Source organism: Candida orthopsilosis, assembly GCF_000315875.1.
Source record: "Candida orthopsilosis Co 90-125, chromosome 1 draft sequence".
NCBI lineage: Eukaryota > Fungi > Ascomycota > Pichiomycetes > Serinales > Debaryomycetaceae > Lodderomyces > Lodderomyces orthopsilosis.
In genome coordinates, this window is record NC_018292.1 from 132 (window position 1) to 17,283 (window position 17,152).

At 39.6% G+C, this 17,152-nt stretch overlaps 10 protein-coding genes across 10 annotated transcripts; 1 reads left to right on the plus strand and 9 right to left on the minus strand. All coding sequences in view use genetic code 12, as the record gives it.

The window, feature by feature from the left end:
- Positions 1–478: 478 nt before the first annotated feature.
- On the minus strand, positions 479–1,726 carry CORT_0A00100 (hypothetical protein; the record flags this gene model as incomplete). The annotated part of the gene is made up of 1 exon (XM_003865799.1): positions 479–1,726. The coding sequence occupies one exon, from the start codon at positions 1,724–1,726 to the stop codon at positions 479–481; it is 1,248 nt and encodes a 415-aa protein (XP_003865847.1).
- Positions 1,727–1,880: 154 nt separating this feature from the next.
- On the minus strand, positions 1,881–4,082 carry CORT_0A00110 (hypothetical protein; the record flags this gene model as incomplete). Its single annotated transcript, XM_003865800.1, has 1 exon — positions 1,881–4,082. The coding sequence occupies one exon, from the start codon at positions 4,080–4,082 to the stop codon at positions 1,881–1,883; it is 2,202 nt and encodes a 733-aa protein (XP_003865848.1).
- A 518-nt stretch (positions 4,083–4,600) lies between these two features.
- Positions 4,601–6,703, minus strand: CORT_0A00120 (hypothetical protein; the record flags this gene model as incomplete). Its single annotated transcript, XM_003865801.1, has 1 exon — positions 4,601–6,703. One exon carries the CDS (start codon positions 6,701–6,703, stop codon positions 4,601–4,603), a length of 2,103 nt encoding a protein of 700 aa, XP_003865849.1.
- Positions 6,704–7,206: 503 nt separating this feature from the next.
- On the minus strand, positions 7,207–8,424 carry CORT_0A00130 (Pot1 peroxisomal 3-oxoacyl CoA thiolase; the record flags this gene model as incomplete). Its single annotated transcript, XM_003865802.1, has 1 exon — positions 7,207–8,424. The coding sequence occupies one exon, from the start codon at positions 8,422–8,424 to the stop codon at positions 7,207–7,209; it is 1,218 nt and encodes a 405-aa protein (XP_003865850.1).
- A 502-nt stretch (positions 8,425–8,926) lies between these two features.
- CORT_0A00140 (hypothetical protein) lies at positions 8,927–9,352 on the minus strand (the record flags this gene model as incomplete). The annotated part of the gene is made up of 1 exon (XM_003865803.1): positions 8,927–9,352. The coding sequence occupies one exon, from the start codon at positions 9,350–9,352 to the stop codon at positions 8,927–8,929; it is 426 nt and encodes a 141-aa protein (XP_003865851.1).
- Positions 9,353–9,674: 322 nt separating this feature from the next.
- On the plus strand, positions 9,675–11,348 carry CORT_0A00150 (Zcf38 transcription factor; the record flags this gene model as incomplete). Its single annotated transcript, XM_003865804.1, has 1 exon — positions 9,675–11,348. The coding sequence occupies one exon, from the start codon at positions 9,675–9,677 to the stop codon at positions 11,346–11,348; it is 1,674 nt and encodes a 557-aa protein (XP_003865852.1).
- On the minus strand, positions 11,345–12,646 carry CORT_0A00160 (Cht1 chitinase; the record flags this gene model as incomplete). The annotated part of the gene is made up of 1 exon (XM_003865805.1): positions 11,345–12,646. The coding sequence occupies one exon, from the start codon at positions 12,644–12,646 to the stop codon at positions 11,345–11,347; it is 1,302 nt and encodes a 433-aa protein (XP_003865853.1).
- Positions 12,647–13,108: 462 nt separating this feature from the next.
- On the minus strand, positions 13,109–13,609 carry CORT_0A00170 (hypothetical protein; the record flags this gene model as incomplete). The annotated part of the gene is made up of 1 exon (XM_003865806.1): positions 13,109–13,609. One exon carries the CDS (start codon positions 13,607–13,609, stop codon positions 13,109–13,111), a length of 501 nt encoding a protein of 166 aa, XP_003865854.1.
- A 492-nt stretch (positions 13,610–14,101) lies between these two features.
- On the minus strand, positions 14,102–14,821 carry CORT_0A00180 (Pga28 protein; the record flags this gene model as incomplete). Its single annotated transcript, XM_003865807.1, has 1 exon — positions 14,102–14,821. The coding sequence occupies one exon, from the start codon at positions 14,819–14,821 to the stop codon at positions 14,102–14,104; it is 720 nt and encodes a 239-aa protein (XP_003865855.1).
- A 224-nt stretch (positions 14,822–15,045) lies between these two features.
- CORT_0A00190 (Rep1 protein) lies at positions 15,046–16,731 on the minus strand (the record flags this gene model as incomplete). The annotated part of the gene is made up of 1 exon (XM_003865808.1): positions 15,046–16,731. One exon carries the CDS (start codon positions 16,729–16,731, stop codon positions 15,046–15,048), a length of 1,686 nt encoding a protein of 561 aa, XP_003865856.1.
- Between the last annotated feature and the right edge of the window lie 421 nt (positions 16,732–17,152).

Here is a 17,152-nt window from a genome sequence, read left to right on the forward strand (position 1 = left end):
TGAGTATGGAGAGTGTCCACGTCTTGGTAACATATGTATATAAGGTTACATTGGTTATTAGAAATTTAACAATTGCAATTGCTACTGATTCTTCGAAAAAGAAGGCGATGACAAGAATCACTATGGCCCTTTTGGATAATCCTATGCCCTATACGAAATTTGCAAGAGATTTATTGCCATTAATTTCGAAGCTAGTGAAAGTAATGCTTCAGTCAATAAAAGCGGTAAAAGTGATGATTCTACAGCCGAGGCTAACACAAATAAAATGCTTAATTAGAAGAAATCTATATTCTCAAGCCATTTTTGGTTTAGCCAAGTCTACAATGAATTGAGATCAAAAGCTAGTGTTTTGTTAAATGTATAAATCTTAATCTTAATCATAGTAAAGGCATTTAACAACAGTATGCATGAAAAAATGGAAACCCATACAATATATAAATGGAGAACTAAAATGATAAACCAAGCCCAATGTGTTATCTTATAACTTAAACTCAAAAGTGTTAGTGAAAGCTTTCCAGCCGAATAACCATTGTTGGAACTCTCTGTCAGACCACTGATCTGGGTTGTGTCCGTCCCCAGCCTTCATCAAAGCATCTCTTTCTTCTTGTTCATCACCATCTGGTAAGTGCCAGACACCACCATTCTTACTAGCACCAGCTTGAATAGTTTCGGCTCTTCTCTTTCTCTTCTTTTGGTATTGTTGGAGAGCTCTTGGGATATCGTCAGTGGAAACACAGTGTTCTAATTCTTCAGCTAAAGTAGCACCATCTTCAATAGCTTGAGCTGCTCCTTGGGCTAAGTATGGTAACATAGCGTGAGCAGCATCACCAATTAAAGCAACCTTGCCACTTTGAGAAACCCATCTTGGTAATTTTGGTAAATCAGCCAAAACCCATTTCAAGACGGTCTTTACATGGGTTAATAATTGACAAACAACTGGGTCAAAGTTCTTGTAATGGTTTTTCATTTCTTCAACGTTACCTGGTTCGTTCCATTTATCAACAGAAGCTTGGCCCGGATGGGACATAACAATGTTATACATTTCACCATTTCTGATAGGGTAAGCCATAACGTGTCTTCTGTAACCGATCCAACAGTTGGAGTTAACATCAGTCATAAAGTGAGCAATAGCTGGATCAGATAACATTTCTGCTTTTGGAACAGTAGCTCTGAAAGCACAGTTGGAAGATGGAGTTGGGTGAACAGTTTCTTCTGGAACAACAGCAGTATCTCTAACTCTAGACTTGATACCATCGGCACCTACAACTAAATCAGCAGAGTATTTTTCACCGGTTTCTAAAATAACAGTACCGGTTTTTTGATCAACTTCTTGAATTCTGCAACCAGTTTTGTATTCAATATCTGGTTCAAGGGCGGCTTCAAATAATAATCTTTGGTAATCGGCACGGTGAATTAATAAGTACGGGTTACCGTAAGCATTAGTCATATCTGGATCTAACGGAGTGGTTAATAATGGAACACCAGTATCATATCTTCTTAAGATAATGTTCTTTGGTATTGTAACATATTTTTCAAACCTGTCGAAGATACCATATTCTTTTAGAATCTTAACAGAGTTTGGTGGCATTTGAATACCAGCACCAACTTCATTAAGAGCAGTAGATGCTTCGAGGACTGTGACTTTGTGACCCTTTCTCTTCAAACCAATGGCAGCAGCAAGACCACCTAAACCACCACCGCAGGCAATAACATTAAAGGAAACCATTTTTTTATCTGATCAGTAAAACTTTGTATAAGCGAAATTAGTAAAAGACTAATGATGATGAAAAGGAGGGTGGAATGAAAAATAAAAGTGGATTCGTAAGCTTATATATATAAAGCTTCGTACTATTTTTTTTTAAAAAATAGATACTCCTGATTCATTCATTGGAGCTCATCTTTGATAAATAATTCACTGCACGATATTTAGCACATGGTGGGTGAGATATAAGTCTATCTGCCCACAAACTCTGTGCAGATTGAGGCAACCCTGGAACCAATGCCATGACCTGATCTTCTCCTAAATCTGTATTACCTGCCAAACTCAATTCATATAAGCAATCGTGAAATGTTCTACCATCGTGACCAATGGACTTTAACGAAACTTCGTCCAATTGGTTCTCACATAGGTCTAATTGCTTGAGCTTAGTGGCACCTTTGGGAAAAGACAACCGCACATTCTTTATTTTATTATTGGAGAGGTCCAACATCTCCAAAGAGCTTTGAGAAAACCCCATGAATGCAAAGCTGATCTCGTTATTTCTAAAGCTCAAGTAACGCATGTTCAGCAAAAGGCCAAGGTGCGAGGGAATTTCTGAAAGCTCATTATGGGACAAGTCAAGCTCCTCTAGTGACTGAGGAAGTTCTATATCGAAGGCTGTTAATTTACTGAAATTGATGCACAAGTAACGTAGTCTAGAATATGTCCCAAAGCTAATGCCCTTGGTAAGATTACACGATTCCATGCGTAAACTTACCAAGGTTTCACCAAAGTTGCAGTTTGACGGACTGCAACAATTCAAACTTAAACTCCGAATAGAAGCTGGCAATGTGCAGCTGGAAAACTTACACTCTTCATTATTTCCAAGGTACAATGTCTCAATCTGAAGTGTTTCAACTTTTTTTAAAATGGATTCGATTTCAACTGAATTTCCAAACATATTGAGCTGCATTAAAGACTGTGGAAATCTCGCTCCTTGTAAATCCTGTAGATCATTGAAGCTCAAATCAAGACTCTTTAAGCTCTTCGGAAACACAACCCCAACTATTGAGTCAATTTCATTACCTGAAAGATCTAAAACTTCGAGCAGGCTAGGAAAAGTAAACTCAATTATGCTCCTAATCCCAGTTCTTGACAAATTGAGGCACTTTAAGTTTTGAAGTCTTGCAAAGCCCACATTGGCATTGACGCACGTTTTTTTATTATCGAATAGGCTCAAATACTCCAACCCATCAGGAAGATTATTCAAAATCCCACCTAATTCTGTGACTACATTTTCAGTTATTGTCAACTTTTTCACAGTGGGAAGCAGTTTCAAAAACGAAGCTAAATACAGATTATCAACATACCGAAGTTCAAGTTGCTCAGACGGGTAGATCTCAATCGGCGCTTCGACACAACCATATATTGACAATGATTTCAAATTGAAGCTTTTATCTTTCGCAACCTGACAAAGAGCCAACATAAATTGATCCGCCAAGCCAAATTCGTATGAGTAACTGAAAGCTGTGGTCTTTTGACATGTCATGTTTTGAACAACATCCATAATTGGTGACGGCATTGGATCTTCATCACAGCTTACTGCCACATATTCAAGAGACGGCAACACCTTGCCCTCTTTTAACCTTGAGTTTGATAAACTGTAGTTACTGATCTCAAGCCTTTTCAATGACGGAGGTAATTCATTTATATCGAATAGATTGTCCTGACCACGAACTGGCTCAAAGGAAAATTCACGTAATTTGTGACAATCTGAAAGCGAGCCCTTAACCGTGCAGCCATTTATTCTGAGAATTTCGATGTTACTAAAGTTGTTTAAGTCTATTTCACCTTTGATGCCCGCCATTGATGTTGCACTTATGGAAAAGCCTGTGAAACGGTCCCTCAAGTGTTTGAAGGATTGAGATAAATGGGTTAAATCAACAAAGTGGAAACGACAACTGACCAAGTCCAACACCAAGTGCAACTTCAATGTTGTGCGGGGATCCAACCGAAGAAGCAAGTGCTCAAGTTCAATCAAATCACTGGCATACTTCAACCTGTAGCAAAGCTTTAACTCCACCTCAATGTATTCGCCTACGCAATAATCATGAAATGTTTGAATCTCTGCGAAATTTTTGAAATCGGTAGTACCCACTTCGTTGCATGACTTCCAGGAAAACATTTTGTCTGTTTTCGTAGCTATATTGTCGTATGTCCAATTCATCTTCTTTCTTATCGCATGATCAATGGCTTCTTTTATATTCAAATTCAGCCGCAAAAAGGATGGAGGTGAAAGGAGTTTGACGAGACTTTCAATTCCTGCTTTAGAGATAATGTCAAGCAAAATGTAATGTGGAAAAAAATTGATTTGTAATTGCATTTTCGGCTAGTAATGTATCTGTAGGGTTTACTGGCACCTTGGTTAGTTTCTCTCAGTAGCTCAAAGCAGGTCCAAAATTTTTTCCTAACAATCTAAGGGTTCTGAATTTGTCGCCAGTAATGACTCATGAGAAACAAAGTTTTGGGGAATTGTACTTTGCGCGCGTCACGGAACGCAAATTCGCACAAACATCAAACCATTTGAGTATTTCGAAGGAAATTTATCTGATATATGATATTCATTGCCGTTCATTTACTCGTTCCGCCCCAGTATACATCAACAAAGAAGCTTCTGCAGGCTGTTCCTCAACATTCTCGGTCGCTTTATTCAACAGACCTGATCGTATACTCGAGTGGCGTATTGAGCCTTTGCAATAAAGATCTTCCTACATGGATGGGAAGGTGATAGGTCTGTCATGTGATTCGATACGAATCCAACTTGGCATTTATGATCGTTCACAATATACTTGAAGTAAATCCTGGCTAATATATTGCTACAATTAAGACGATTCAGATCCTCTACTTACTTCTCTGCAATATAACGGGAACTCTCAATGAAATCTTTTCACTATTTTGTAACCTCACATCAATCTTTAAGTAGTATATTCTGGCAATGAGACAATGTTGAAAATCTGGAACCAAACAGAAATCGGTTAATCGCATGGGCCGTACTTCCAATGAGCCCATGTCGGCCGTGATTACCAATTGCTTCACATACTTGACATCCTCAAACTTTTCCTTTGTAGTCTCACTGTTTACAACTTGTTTTTCCCAGGACACCAGATTCACCGAAGGATAAGTGTTGCCACGAGACGTGAACGTAACATTTTGCACCTTTAAATGTACATATTTCGTCGTCAAACCAGCCAATCCTTTTATACTTTTAATCATATCAGGGTCAACTTCCAAGTCAGGCACCTCCTTCATCAATTTTGAAAGTTGAAGAGCGTAATTTTGAAATCGCTTGATTGTAAGTACATCAAAATTATCCTGCGACGGGCTCGTTCCTTTGTTCTTGTTTTCAAATAACATCTCAGGGTGTATAACTATTGGAATTGGATGTTTTTTCGATTTAGCTGTAAGCGATACTAACTCCACCGAAATGGAGCGAAATTCTGGAGGACTTGATCGCTTGTCGTTGATGTATACAATGTCAAGCGGTATATGCAAAGTGGTAGCGGTGCGGTTTGTGTACCCAGGGGGACTGACATATTCCATCACATATTCTTTCTTGGGAGTGGAAAGTGCGAGCATGCCAGCAACCTTTGATGCACCAAACACCGGCTTCTTTTTGATTGGATAAAACACCTCATACACCTTACTATCATCCATCTTCTTTGCCTTGTACATTTGCCGCATTTTGGATAGCTCGACTGAACTTGACGTTGGATGTAGATTAGTTTCAGCCTCGCTTCCATTACTTGAAAACGGTACCAATCCGTGACCTTGTTGCAGCATCTCTTTCCCTAGTGCCAACTTTTGCTTTATGTTCTCAATCAACGCATTATATAATAATCTGGCCTCTTGGTTGATCATATTGCGGTTGAGGACAAACACCGGCTGAGTAACAGGAATCATCCGTGTGTAAACGTAGTCCTCATTAGCAACAACATACTCATCCAAGCCAAGAAGTTGATTACCATGATTGCCATTCAAAAGTTGTTTGTAGCTGTTGGCTCGGCCAATGACCCTTGCACTAACAGCATAGCTTATCGAAGCATCAGTAAATGAGAGGTCATTTGTGATTGAGGCATATTTTTTTGATTCAGCTTCACCTTTCCACTTATGTCTCAAGGAACTGATGGTTTCGCTCTTGCTTATTCCCAAAGTGGGTGGCACTTGTAAGTGCTTTATCAACGAAGATTGACAGCCATTTTCCAAAAGCCTTTCTGGCATCACAAAGGCAAAGAACTTTTTATAGGTGACACCCGGTTGAAATACCTTTTTTGGGTCCAAGTGGTAGTAGGTGTTATCTGATGAATCAAATGAGCTCAATGGATCAGCCCTGTACGGGTTGTTGTGGTCCGATTTCAACCGGTCGAGAAATCCATCATTCCACGATGCATTAAAGTCAAACATAGTTAGAAATGTGGAGGTGTGCAACGATTGATCCACTAGCGTGCTGTTGGAGTTTCCAAAGCTCAACACCCCTTCCAACTGCACAGAAAACATGTCGAAGGGAATTGGATGGGAAGAATTATTGGTGATGAGCACTATTCCGTAAATGGGATCCCCCTGTTTATATTCAACACTTAGTGGATCAATGATGTTGTAGGCTTCCCCTGGTCTCCCGATGTTCTTGGTGAGGTGTATTGTTACCCTTAACAACTTTGCTACCTCTTTATTCAAAGACGTCAACCTCTTGAGCCTGTGTGCGTTTTCCAATATCGTTTCCTCGTTGTCATCCAACTCTGGCTCGGGGGATGTTGGTGCCGATTGGAAGGATTGGTGAAGCTGATCGTAAATTGGCGGCTCTAATCTCAAGTCTTCAATGGTTGGGGTTAAATTCTTAGAGATGGTATTTCGATACATCTGATATGATGGTAGGATGTTGATGAGCTCCTCATTTTGCGAGTTACCTTCATCTAAGGGTAGCTTGAGGTTGAATTTATTTCTGCTCATCTCGAAGTAAGCGACTGTTGGTGGACGAGTTTGATCAAGGTATTACGAATAATAAATCTCCTGCAGTTAGGGTGTAGTATCAACGGCTTGGATGTATCGAACCAGTTCTGCTGGGGCAACCGGAATGGACCGTGATAATTATTGCCTTGTTTGCAGTAATTTTCTATGTGTTGACGTTTTAGATTTTGTGTAAGACGTCTCTTCTCTCGACGATTTGACTTCACACCACTTTTACCACCATCTGTGTGCACCGAATCACTTATTACGGAGAGACATACTAGGTGCAATATTGATTCATCGGTTAACTGGTATACCATGGCTATAGTATTGCAGTTCTGAAAGGAAGTGTGCTTTAGAAAGCCACGACAGAGAAAAGAGTCTAGAGCCATGGACTTGAATTTATAACTTGTATTCCCTTCAGTCAGAAACAATGCATTATCGAGTGCCTCTCGGAAGCTTTAATTCTCTTAATTTTTATTCAACATATATATATTCTTATAAACCTATTCTCTGACTATAACTGAAGCAGCACCCATACCAGTACCAACACACATGGAAGTAACACCAATTTGTCCTGGTTTCAACAATGGCATGATGGTAGCATATTGTCTAGCACCAGTAGCTCCCAATGGATGTCCTAAAGCAATGGCACCACCGTTCAAGTTAACCTTTGACTCATCAATACCAACGGTTTGAATAGAGTATAAACATTGACCAGCAAAAGCTTCATTAATTTCAAACACGTCAATGTCATCAACCTTGAGACCAGTTCTTTCCAATACCTCTGGGATAGCAAAAGCTGGACCAACACCCATAATTTCTGGAGGAACACCGGAAACTGAGCAAGCAACATACTTGGCAATGATTGGGTATCCGTGCTTTTCAGCAAAAGAACGTCTCATCATTAACACAGCAGCAGCTCCATCTGAGATTTGTGAAGCGTTACCAGCTGTGGTACTGCCACCGAAAGCTGGTGGCAATTTACCCAAACCGGCAGCGTTGACATCTTTCCTTGGACCTTCATCAGTTTCAACAGTGATTTCTTTTTCAGATTCACCATCACGGATGATAGATCTGATTGGCAAAATTTCTTCCTTGAATTTACCAGTTGCAATAGCCTTTTCTGCCTTGTTGTATGATTTGGCAGCAAAAGCATCTTGTGCTTCTCTTGAGACGTTGTACTTGTTGGCGACATTTTCATTAGTGATACCCATTGGTATCAAACAAGAAGCAACCTTGTCATTGTCAGCCAAGTGTGGATCGAATTGAGGGATAGTCTGTTTGTAATACTTGGACATTGATTCAACTCCACCAGCAAGACCGCAATCAATCTCGCCAACAGCAATCTTGTTAGCAATATCTGAAATAGCAATTAAACCAGATGAACAGAATCTGTTGATAGCAACAAAACCACTTGTGTAAGGAATACCAGCAGCTAAAGAAGCACTACGATGTTCAAAAGCACCAATACCTTGGTTCAAAACATTACCAATAGCGACATCTTCAATCAACTTTGGATCAACCTTGGTCTTTGCAAGGAACTCTTTTAAAAACTCAGTCAAAATAAAGTCCGTACCAACTGATTTGAATGAACCTTTGAAGCCTTTACCGATGGCGGTTCTGTAAGCAGCGACAATAACAACGTCGTCTGGGTGTTTTGCCAAAACATCTTTCTTGGTGTGGTCTTTAACGTGACCGCTTAAGTTGTTGAGTGATTCCATGATAGATAGTTGTTGTTGAGTTGTAGTATAATGAAAAGAAAAGTGAAGTAAAGTTGGATGAAAACTTTCTGACAAATATGGGGAAACGAGAAAAATTTAAATCTGGCATGCGCTTGTGATAAGTTCCCTTTACCTTTTTTTTTTTTTTTACCCCCACCACCGACCGCTCTATCGGTTATTCACAAAAAATAACAGATGAAAATATAATAAAAATCATCATTTACCCCACATATGATTCCGTAGGAGTGAGTACTATGAGGAAAGGTTGAGATGGCAGCAAGGACCCTTTCAAGGGGAGAAGAGCTGAGCTTTACGTATGGAATTGGAAATTGAAGATTGTGTGTAGTCGCTTGTGGATTTGTATTCCCTATATCCGCTAAGTTCTAATACCGAGGTTGGTTTTTATTTTTCCTGCATGCACGGAATTACATCCGAGCTACCAAAGAAACAAAAAACATAAATCAGAGATTGTATTGTCGCGACAATAAATCTCGACACTTCTCTATTCCTTTTCAAAGCTAAATATACCTATGAATGGTTCCACATTATCAGGTCGTCCTTCAGGACAGGGGCCTTTGAATATCAAATCCGGTAACTGTTCCTCCTCATCACCCTTGCTACCATTTTCAGACTCATTTTCCTCAATTGTGATTTTGGTAAAGTCGATCCGCAACATACCTTCTTCATCTATGATAACATAAAGCTTATACTTTTGATCCTGTAGATCGCTGGCATTGTTGTAATGTATTAATCCGCGTGTGCTTCCTGTAATCAGTCCCAAGGTTGAACCGATACCCATGATTGCCGCCTCGGCAATTCTAATATATATACCACTTAGTCCAAACGGTGAACAATGTAGCTCTAAGACCGCTTCGTTACAGTATTGAAAGGTGACCTGCTGATCTGTGGTTAGTGATGATGTAGACATGGAGTGTATTGGTGGAAAGCATCAAATATATCATTTGAGATGTCGAAAAAAAAAAATAACAAATAAAATTTGGAGTCATCATTTGGTAGTGCGTTTGAAAAGCTGCAAATAGAGCCCACCCGTAGAAATTTTGGTGCTGGCTGTTTCACCTCCATATCCAAGGAACCTCTCTCTTTGGAGTCTAAAGGGCTATAGTACATCAGTCGTTTTCAGAATGTGTCAACCTCTGTTTCCCTTGCCTGATCACGAAATCAAAACATAACTCATTTGATTTTCTCGCTTGTAAAACTGTGGCTCACTTCAACACCCACCAACGACAACAATGAGTTTACCCAAGAAACCAAGGGCGAATGTTGCATGCAACCGCTGTCGTCAAAGCAAGCTACGATGTATCAACAGCAATCGGTCCACATGTCAACGGTGCACAGAGTTGAACTTGAGCTGCACCTACACCTTGAAAGCTTCACAAATGAAGAAAAAGAGCTTGATGTCAAAGCCTGTCCAAAATAACTCAGTTGTCCTCCCCAACAAAGAGCTCATAATCGAAACTGTTCAAATATTCTTTGATAACCAGTATAAGGGGATCTTTCCAATCTTTCACAAACCTACCTTTATGGCATTTCTTCGATCAGATGAATTCAATCCAACAACATTCATTGACCTGCCGCCCATCACAACACCACTACAACCAAATCCAGTGGTTCTTCTCGCAATTCTTGCCCTCTGTGCGCGATTGCATAAAACACTTCCAGATGCACTCAACGCATCGCTTGACTTTGGATGGCATGCAAGAAAATTGGTACTGGCTGAATTTGACAATCCAACATTATCAAATGTGCAAGCATTGTGCGTCCTTAGTAGCCACGAATGGGGTGAAGGTAATGCTTCTAGAAGCTACATGTACGTTGGTTTAGCTGCAAGGATGGCAATGATTTTGGGATTAAATGAAGAACCCACAGGAGCAAATGAATTGGAGAATGAAGTGAGACGAAGGGCAATTTGGGGAGTATACATGATGGATAGGTGTAATTCAAGTGGAAGAAAAGGTCACTCGTGTATCAGCTTATCAGACATACATGTCAGACTTCCCGATCATGAGAGAAACTTCATTTTCGGGGAGATCCAAACTCAACATTTTCGTAACGAAGTTGACAACTTGGAGACTGATAGAACAAGGATATCATGCAATGGGTTTATGATTTATTTGTTTGAGATTTGGAGAGAAATAGGCACTTGGGTTGGAGTTACTGGATCGAAATTGGAACCGTTGGCACCCTGGGATCCGGATTCGCCATTTTACAAATTATCGAAAAGATTAGACCAGTTTGAAGAGCAGCTACCCTCGGCTCTCCATTTTTCACATCTTGAGGAACATATCAGCTTCGGCTCAGCTGCAGACTTTGCTTACTTCCACGGCTTATTCTTTCTATGCAGGATTTTTTTAAATCGGGAGTATTTCTATGCCCTGCCAGATATTGGTCCACCAGGTTGGTGGAACGCTCTTACTGCTCAATTGTTTGATACTTTGGATAATCTAGATCTGATAACAAAAAGATTAAAGCCAATGAATCTAATGGTGATTGCTCCATTTACTGGATTTCAAGTTTTCACAGCCGGTGCAACTAGTTTGTACATTGCCGCTTACCCTACCAAAGTCTTGAAACAACACTTTCCAAACCAGCCTACTCAAAGATTCAAAACAATGGCCAAGGATTGTTTAACCACATTAAATAGTTGGCGACAATCATGGGGGTTGGGGAAAAACTGGATCGAAACATTACACAAGTTACAAGAAATGTTTTCAGAGGTGGCTGATTTACAAGCTGACGAAATACGACACAGTATCAGCGATTATGGAAATATTGAAAACACGATGCAAATCCTGCATGTGCTTTCGGAGGAGACACCAGGAGATGACGCATTGAATGCTATGAACAATTTAGATTTGTCGTCTATTTTTCCTGATTGGAATGAGGCCATGAACTTATACAATTAGATAATAAAGAGTATAGAAATAAATGTGACAACAATAAGGTATCCAGGATGAAAGTTGGTGGCTTCTGAGTCCACAATGATATCCCTTTTAAATATTGAAGGAGCAACTGTAGTTGTTATTGTGACATATGTAGTGACTTCAGAAGCAAAAAGATCACCAAACCAGTTGGTGGTAGTAGGTGCTGCCTGAGTAGCTAAACTTGGTGTAGTTGGTTCAGTAGCAGCTGATGTAGGAGCTTGTGAAGCCTGTAAAGCTTGAGACAGTTGTGAAAAGAATCCATTGATCCAGTTCAAGAATGCATTAGTTGTAGTAGATGGGGTGGTGGAGGCAGGAGCGCTGGTAACTGGTGTATATGCGGTTGGCGATGGCGCACTGGTGGATAATGTGTTTCCAGATGTGCTGTAAACGTCGCTAACAGAGTTGGTTGTTGGTGTGGAAGCTGATCCCTCCAAAGCACTGTTTATGCCCTCGATGTATTGGTCTGGTACCGACGAAATATCCCAAATGGAAACACCACCAAATGATCCATCATTTTTAATTTTTGATATTGTGTCTTGCACTGTTGATAAATCCACATAACCTGATCCAGCTGACGATGGAGAGCCAGCAATACCCAAATACAATTTGATGTTCTTCCCACTAGCGTAATCACTCCAAGTGTCCCAATTGAACTGTTTATCAATGGAGCAAAAGTTGTTGTAAAACTGGATAAAAGCAAAATCAAGGTCAACCTGAGACATCAAGTCTCCAACCGATTCATCAGGATATGGACATTGTGGAGCAGCAGAAAGGTAAAACTTCTTTGTACTTGATGTAAAGTATGATTGTAATTGTTTTGCCAATGCAGGATAACCCGTCTGGTCCTTGTTTTCAATATCAAAGTCGAAACCATCCACGACAGCATCATCAAATGGTCGCTCATTATCCTGACCACCACCAAATTTATTCCACAAGGTTCCAGCAAATGTTTTAGCTTCTGAATCACTCGAAAATCCATAATTTCCAGTAGCACCACCTAACGAGAGGAGGATCGTTTTGCCTTTGCTCTGACACGATTTGATATCTTGTCCAATTTGGGAGCAATGTAAAAGGCCATCGCTAAACGTCTGAGAACATTGGTTTGCAAAATTCAAACTAAGGGTTGGGAAATTGTTCAAAAATGACAAGATGATGATATCTGCTGGCGACAGGGAACAATAATTACCCAAGCTTTGTTGGCTGCCGCCCGCATTCTGTCCCCAGTAGGCAGCGATATTTGACGCAAATGTGAAACGTAGTATAAATAGGATGAACAACATTGGCTTTAGGAGATTGCCAGCTCGAAAAGCCCACTCCTACCATACCGTCGCTTATATATACGGAACCATGTTTGTCACAAAAATACGAGAGTGAAAAATGTTGTTTACCTAAAACAGATAAGAAACTGAAGGAGGTGTTTTAAGGAGTGTTTTTGTTTGCAAAAGAATTTAATTTTCACGCACCATACGACGTGTGGGAAGCTTCTTTGTGAATGACGCCGATCCAAACGTGCAAAGGACAATGTTAATTGGATTGTATCACTTTACAACACTAGCTACTATAAGCTCATCACAAGTTGTCCCACTTTCTGTCACATGCCCTTTCCACTCGGTGATCAAATTTGGCGTGAAATATTTTTGTCTCGATTAGGAAATGATTTTAGGAACACAAAATCTAAATTTTTGCAATTTTCTTCTTTTCACAGTTTTCTACAACAAGTAATATTTCATTTATCCATACACTTATATTAATGCTAAAACTAAGAGGGAAATCACTGATCCACAACCTAAAGTAGCACCAACATTGGAGATAGTTGTCGATGAACTAGTCTCGGATGACTCGCCAGAGGAGGATGCGGTGGTGGATTCGCTTCTTTCAGCTATGCTCGATTTAGCTGATCCGGCCGAGTTTGATTCATTTATTGATTTGGTTGAGTTTGACTCACTTGTTTCGGATGAGTTTGTTTCACTTGCAACTGTCTCAGATGAACTAGTTTCAGATGCATCATTAGTTTCAGAGACAACATCACTTGTGGAAGAGTCCCCAGTTTCTGAAAGCGCAGATAGGGACCTGATAATGGCATCAATTGCTGATGAGCCTTCGGATCCAATTGGCGACTCACTGGCTTGCACGGCGCTTCCCAGTACAGATGTTAACCATTGACTGGTATCATACGAAATGGAAATTGTGTCGCTACTAGCAGCTGCAACGGCTGAAATGAAGATCAATAACAAGCTATTCATTGTGGTTGATGTGTGATTCTTTTCCCTGAGGGGAGTGTTGTAGCGGATCTGTATGTACTTATACTTGGCGATGCTTTCATCAGGAAGACCAAATCATTTTGATGGTTTGTTTTTGTGTTCCTACCAAATTAGGAAATATTCGTATATTAAGGTTAACAGGCGATAATTCGAACTTATAAGAAGGATAAACGTGCACAAGTGGTATGAAGTTAACCGCCTTGAACTCAAAACTAGTGGCACCGGTATTAGCTGTCATTTAATACAGGTTCGAGATATTCTTCGCTCTACGCGATAATGCTTCTCTCTATTCGATGATTGACACATGTGAAGCAAACCAATTAATCAGCTTAGGGTGGTGATTATATTTGTAGAGTTTCTCTGTATCAACCTACCTTTTTCAAATAAGACGGGTTTTACATTATTGAAATTACAAATCTACAGGAATTTGTTAAACATGTTATATTGTAATCAATACACAAATAAATATGAAACTCACATAAACACCAAGATCAAAAGGGAAATTAAAGACCCACAACCCATTGTAGCAGCAACATTGGAGGTCGATTTACTTGAAGAAGCAGTTTCACTTGATGTTGATGTCTCCATGGCCGATTCTTTTGTCTTTGTTGTACTCTCTCCAGTTGAGTCTGTCTTTGCTGTGTCCCCTCCAGCTGAGCTTGCCTCTGAAGTGTTGTTACCAATTGAGCTTGTCCTGGTCGCCCCTTTTGATTCTGACATATTATCACCAGTCACTGACTTCTGCGACAGCGAAAGTTGAGACAAGGTACTAAGAACATTACCAATTACCGAGGATCCTTTTCCTGTCACTTGAACATCACTCAAAGCAAAACTATTTGTCGGAAATAACGTGGATAATGACGCATAAGCCAGAGCAGCATCACAGTACAATTGCTTCAATCCACTTGGGGAAGTGTCAATAACATCTTGCAGGGTATCACAACTTTGAATACAATCACTAAGCTTCTTCCAGTAGTCATCATCATTGACCTTGCAAATACATCCTAGAACATTTTCTTGCTCCTTCTCACATTTCTTGGATAAAGCTTTACTAGCATCAACACATTTTTGACTTTCGCAGCCATTTGCGAAATCCCTGACAATGTTGAGCGCTGCAGCAAAAGTGATAATGTAGACCAAAATAATGTTCATTTTGATTTGCTTGGAAAAAATCTTGGCAAAAAAAGGGCTCATGAGGTAAATATATATCCTACATTCTGAGGGGAAGAATTTATAATGCTCTCTAAAGCTATTTTAAGTCATTTAGTTCTGCAAGGGATTTGCAAATCAATGACTAGCGCCGTATCTGCAGTTTTACGATTTACGAGCGGAGAACAATAAAGAAAAAAACAAAAAAACAATTATCGGCACGCCGGTTATAATTACTAGTTACTGCTAAAATCAAACGTGTCATAAATCTATTTAAAGTAAACATTTGAGCTCTTTCTTTGTACTACTGGCTCCACTGTTGATTCATAATCGTCTTTCTCGATTGGATGGTGAGCACGATGAGGAAAATACACTACATTCACCGGCGGGAGATAATAATGACTCGAAATGGGGTAGTATTTATATCCATCAATCTCATTCAAATCAATCTCTGAATTGGTTGAGTTTGTTTGCTTCATTTTATCAATGGGTGACACGTGCCCTTCATCCAACTGGTCGTCGATATCATCTTCAGTTGACTCCAAACTTACATGCTCATCATCGTCCTCTAGCTTGTCTCTTGCCAGTTCTGTAGCCAATTGATAACTCTTTTTCGACAAGTATGGACGACACCTTATCAATACATCCTTTCTTTCTGAATAAAAACTGGGGTTTCTTCCACGAACAATGATTGGTTCACTCACCAACTCAGCAAGGAGGAATTCATTGGTGTTCCCACTATTATTTAGATTAGCTATGTCATCAACATAGTCATCGTAGTAAATGTCAGCAACAACACAACTCAATTTTACCTTTAAATGGTAATAATTTTGAAAAGTGAGGTTACCATTGTTTGGCGTTGCGTTTTTGAACTGTAGTTTCCTCACAACAAAGTATTTATCCAACTCGTTATTAATTCCAGATTCATTGAGGACAACAACATGGTCTGCACCTATACTTGTGGGCTGAACAACATCATCTTTAGGTTCTTGTTTCAAAACCTCCTTTTCACTATTTCTCACTATTATGGGGACACTTTTGGAGTTGGATATATTTGTCATGGCTTGTATTTCAATCTTGAAATATTTAATAACTCTTGTTGTCGAGTACCCGTACTCACTTGTTTGCAACTTGAGCAATTTGAAATCATTGGTGACACCAGCAAGTCTCATATTCATCAACACCTGAATATAATTTCGCCTATAGCAAGACACAATCTTTGGATCTTCAAGTGGTTTACTTTCTTCCTTCTGGAGTTCATTCTTGGTAAACAAGTAGTTGTTGTTATCAGTGTCGTTGGTGAAAAACTTTCCATTAAGAAACCCACTAAACTCAACAGCAACTTCTTTATTATTGTTGTCGATAATCTTGTAATCATTCATACTGGTAGCCCCAGAAGGATTAAGATCCAAAAGTTTCTTCAATTTGGCTGGCTTGTAATCTATCTCGACAAGTGTATGCTTAAGATCACGCTTTCTTCCCTTGGATTTCTTTTTCGGGCTTTCGGGCTCTCTAACCTCTTCCTCCGGTGGAATATCCATTTCATACTGTTGATTCCTCTGCAATGATTCACTTTGTTGGAAAGCACCATATGGTTGTATCTCTTCCGGAAAGTATGGATACATTGGATTGTGAAAGTTTTGATAATGGGTCATTATGTTAGCATCGTAGGGAAGATATGGTGCATAGTGGTTGACATGAGAAAATTGCTGCTCTTGTTCATCTCCCGTGGGCCTGTTGATGAAGTTGTTATTGTTGAGGAAATCCTGATAACTCGAGTTTGGCAACGAAGTGGACGCAGTATTCTCTTTGGGAAGTAAGTAGTTAGAGTTATCGACTAGCCTTTCCGTCATAGTTGAAGCAGTAGCTGGAGTAGCAGGAGCTTGCGGTGTCTGTTGTAACGAATCTGGTAGAAACAACGAGGCCAAGTCTTCTGTCCGATCACTTGAATTCATAGTGGATTAATTGTTGGGTATATCTCGGAGTCTTGATTGCGCGTGATATGAAAAAAAAATAGTTCAAACAAATCCCAAACAGGAAATCCAGCAAAAAGAAAAAATTCTGTTGCGTGTTTGTTGGTTAGATTTGATTTGCAATTGGTTAGTGAGTTATTTTTGTCCAACTAAAAAGTCAAAACCGAACAAAAATTAAACTAAATTGTCCCTGATGAGATGCTGGCTAACCAATCAATTAAGGAAATGGGAATTTCAGAAGGTTTTCAACGTATATTTATACTGATTTCAAAAAATAGTAAGTGCAAGCGTATTAGCAAAAAACCTAGAAATGTGTAACTTAACTTAAAAAACTTTAAATAAAAAGAAACAACGAGGTTTCACCAGTGCAGTGTCAAAATAAAAAAAAAGTGTTCCCAACTTA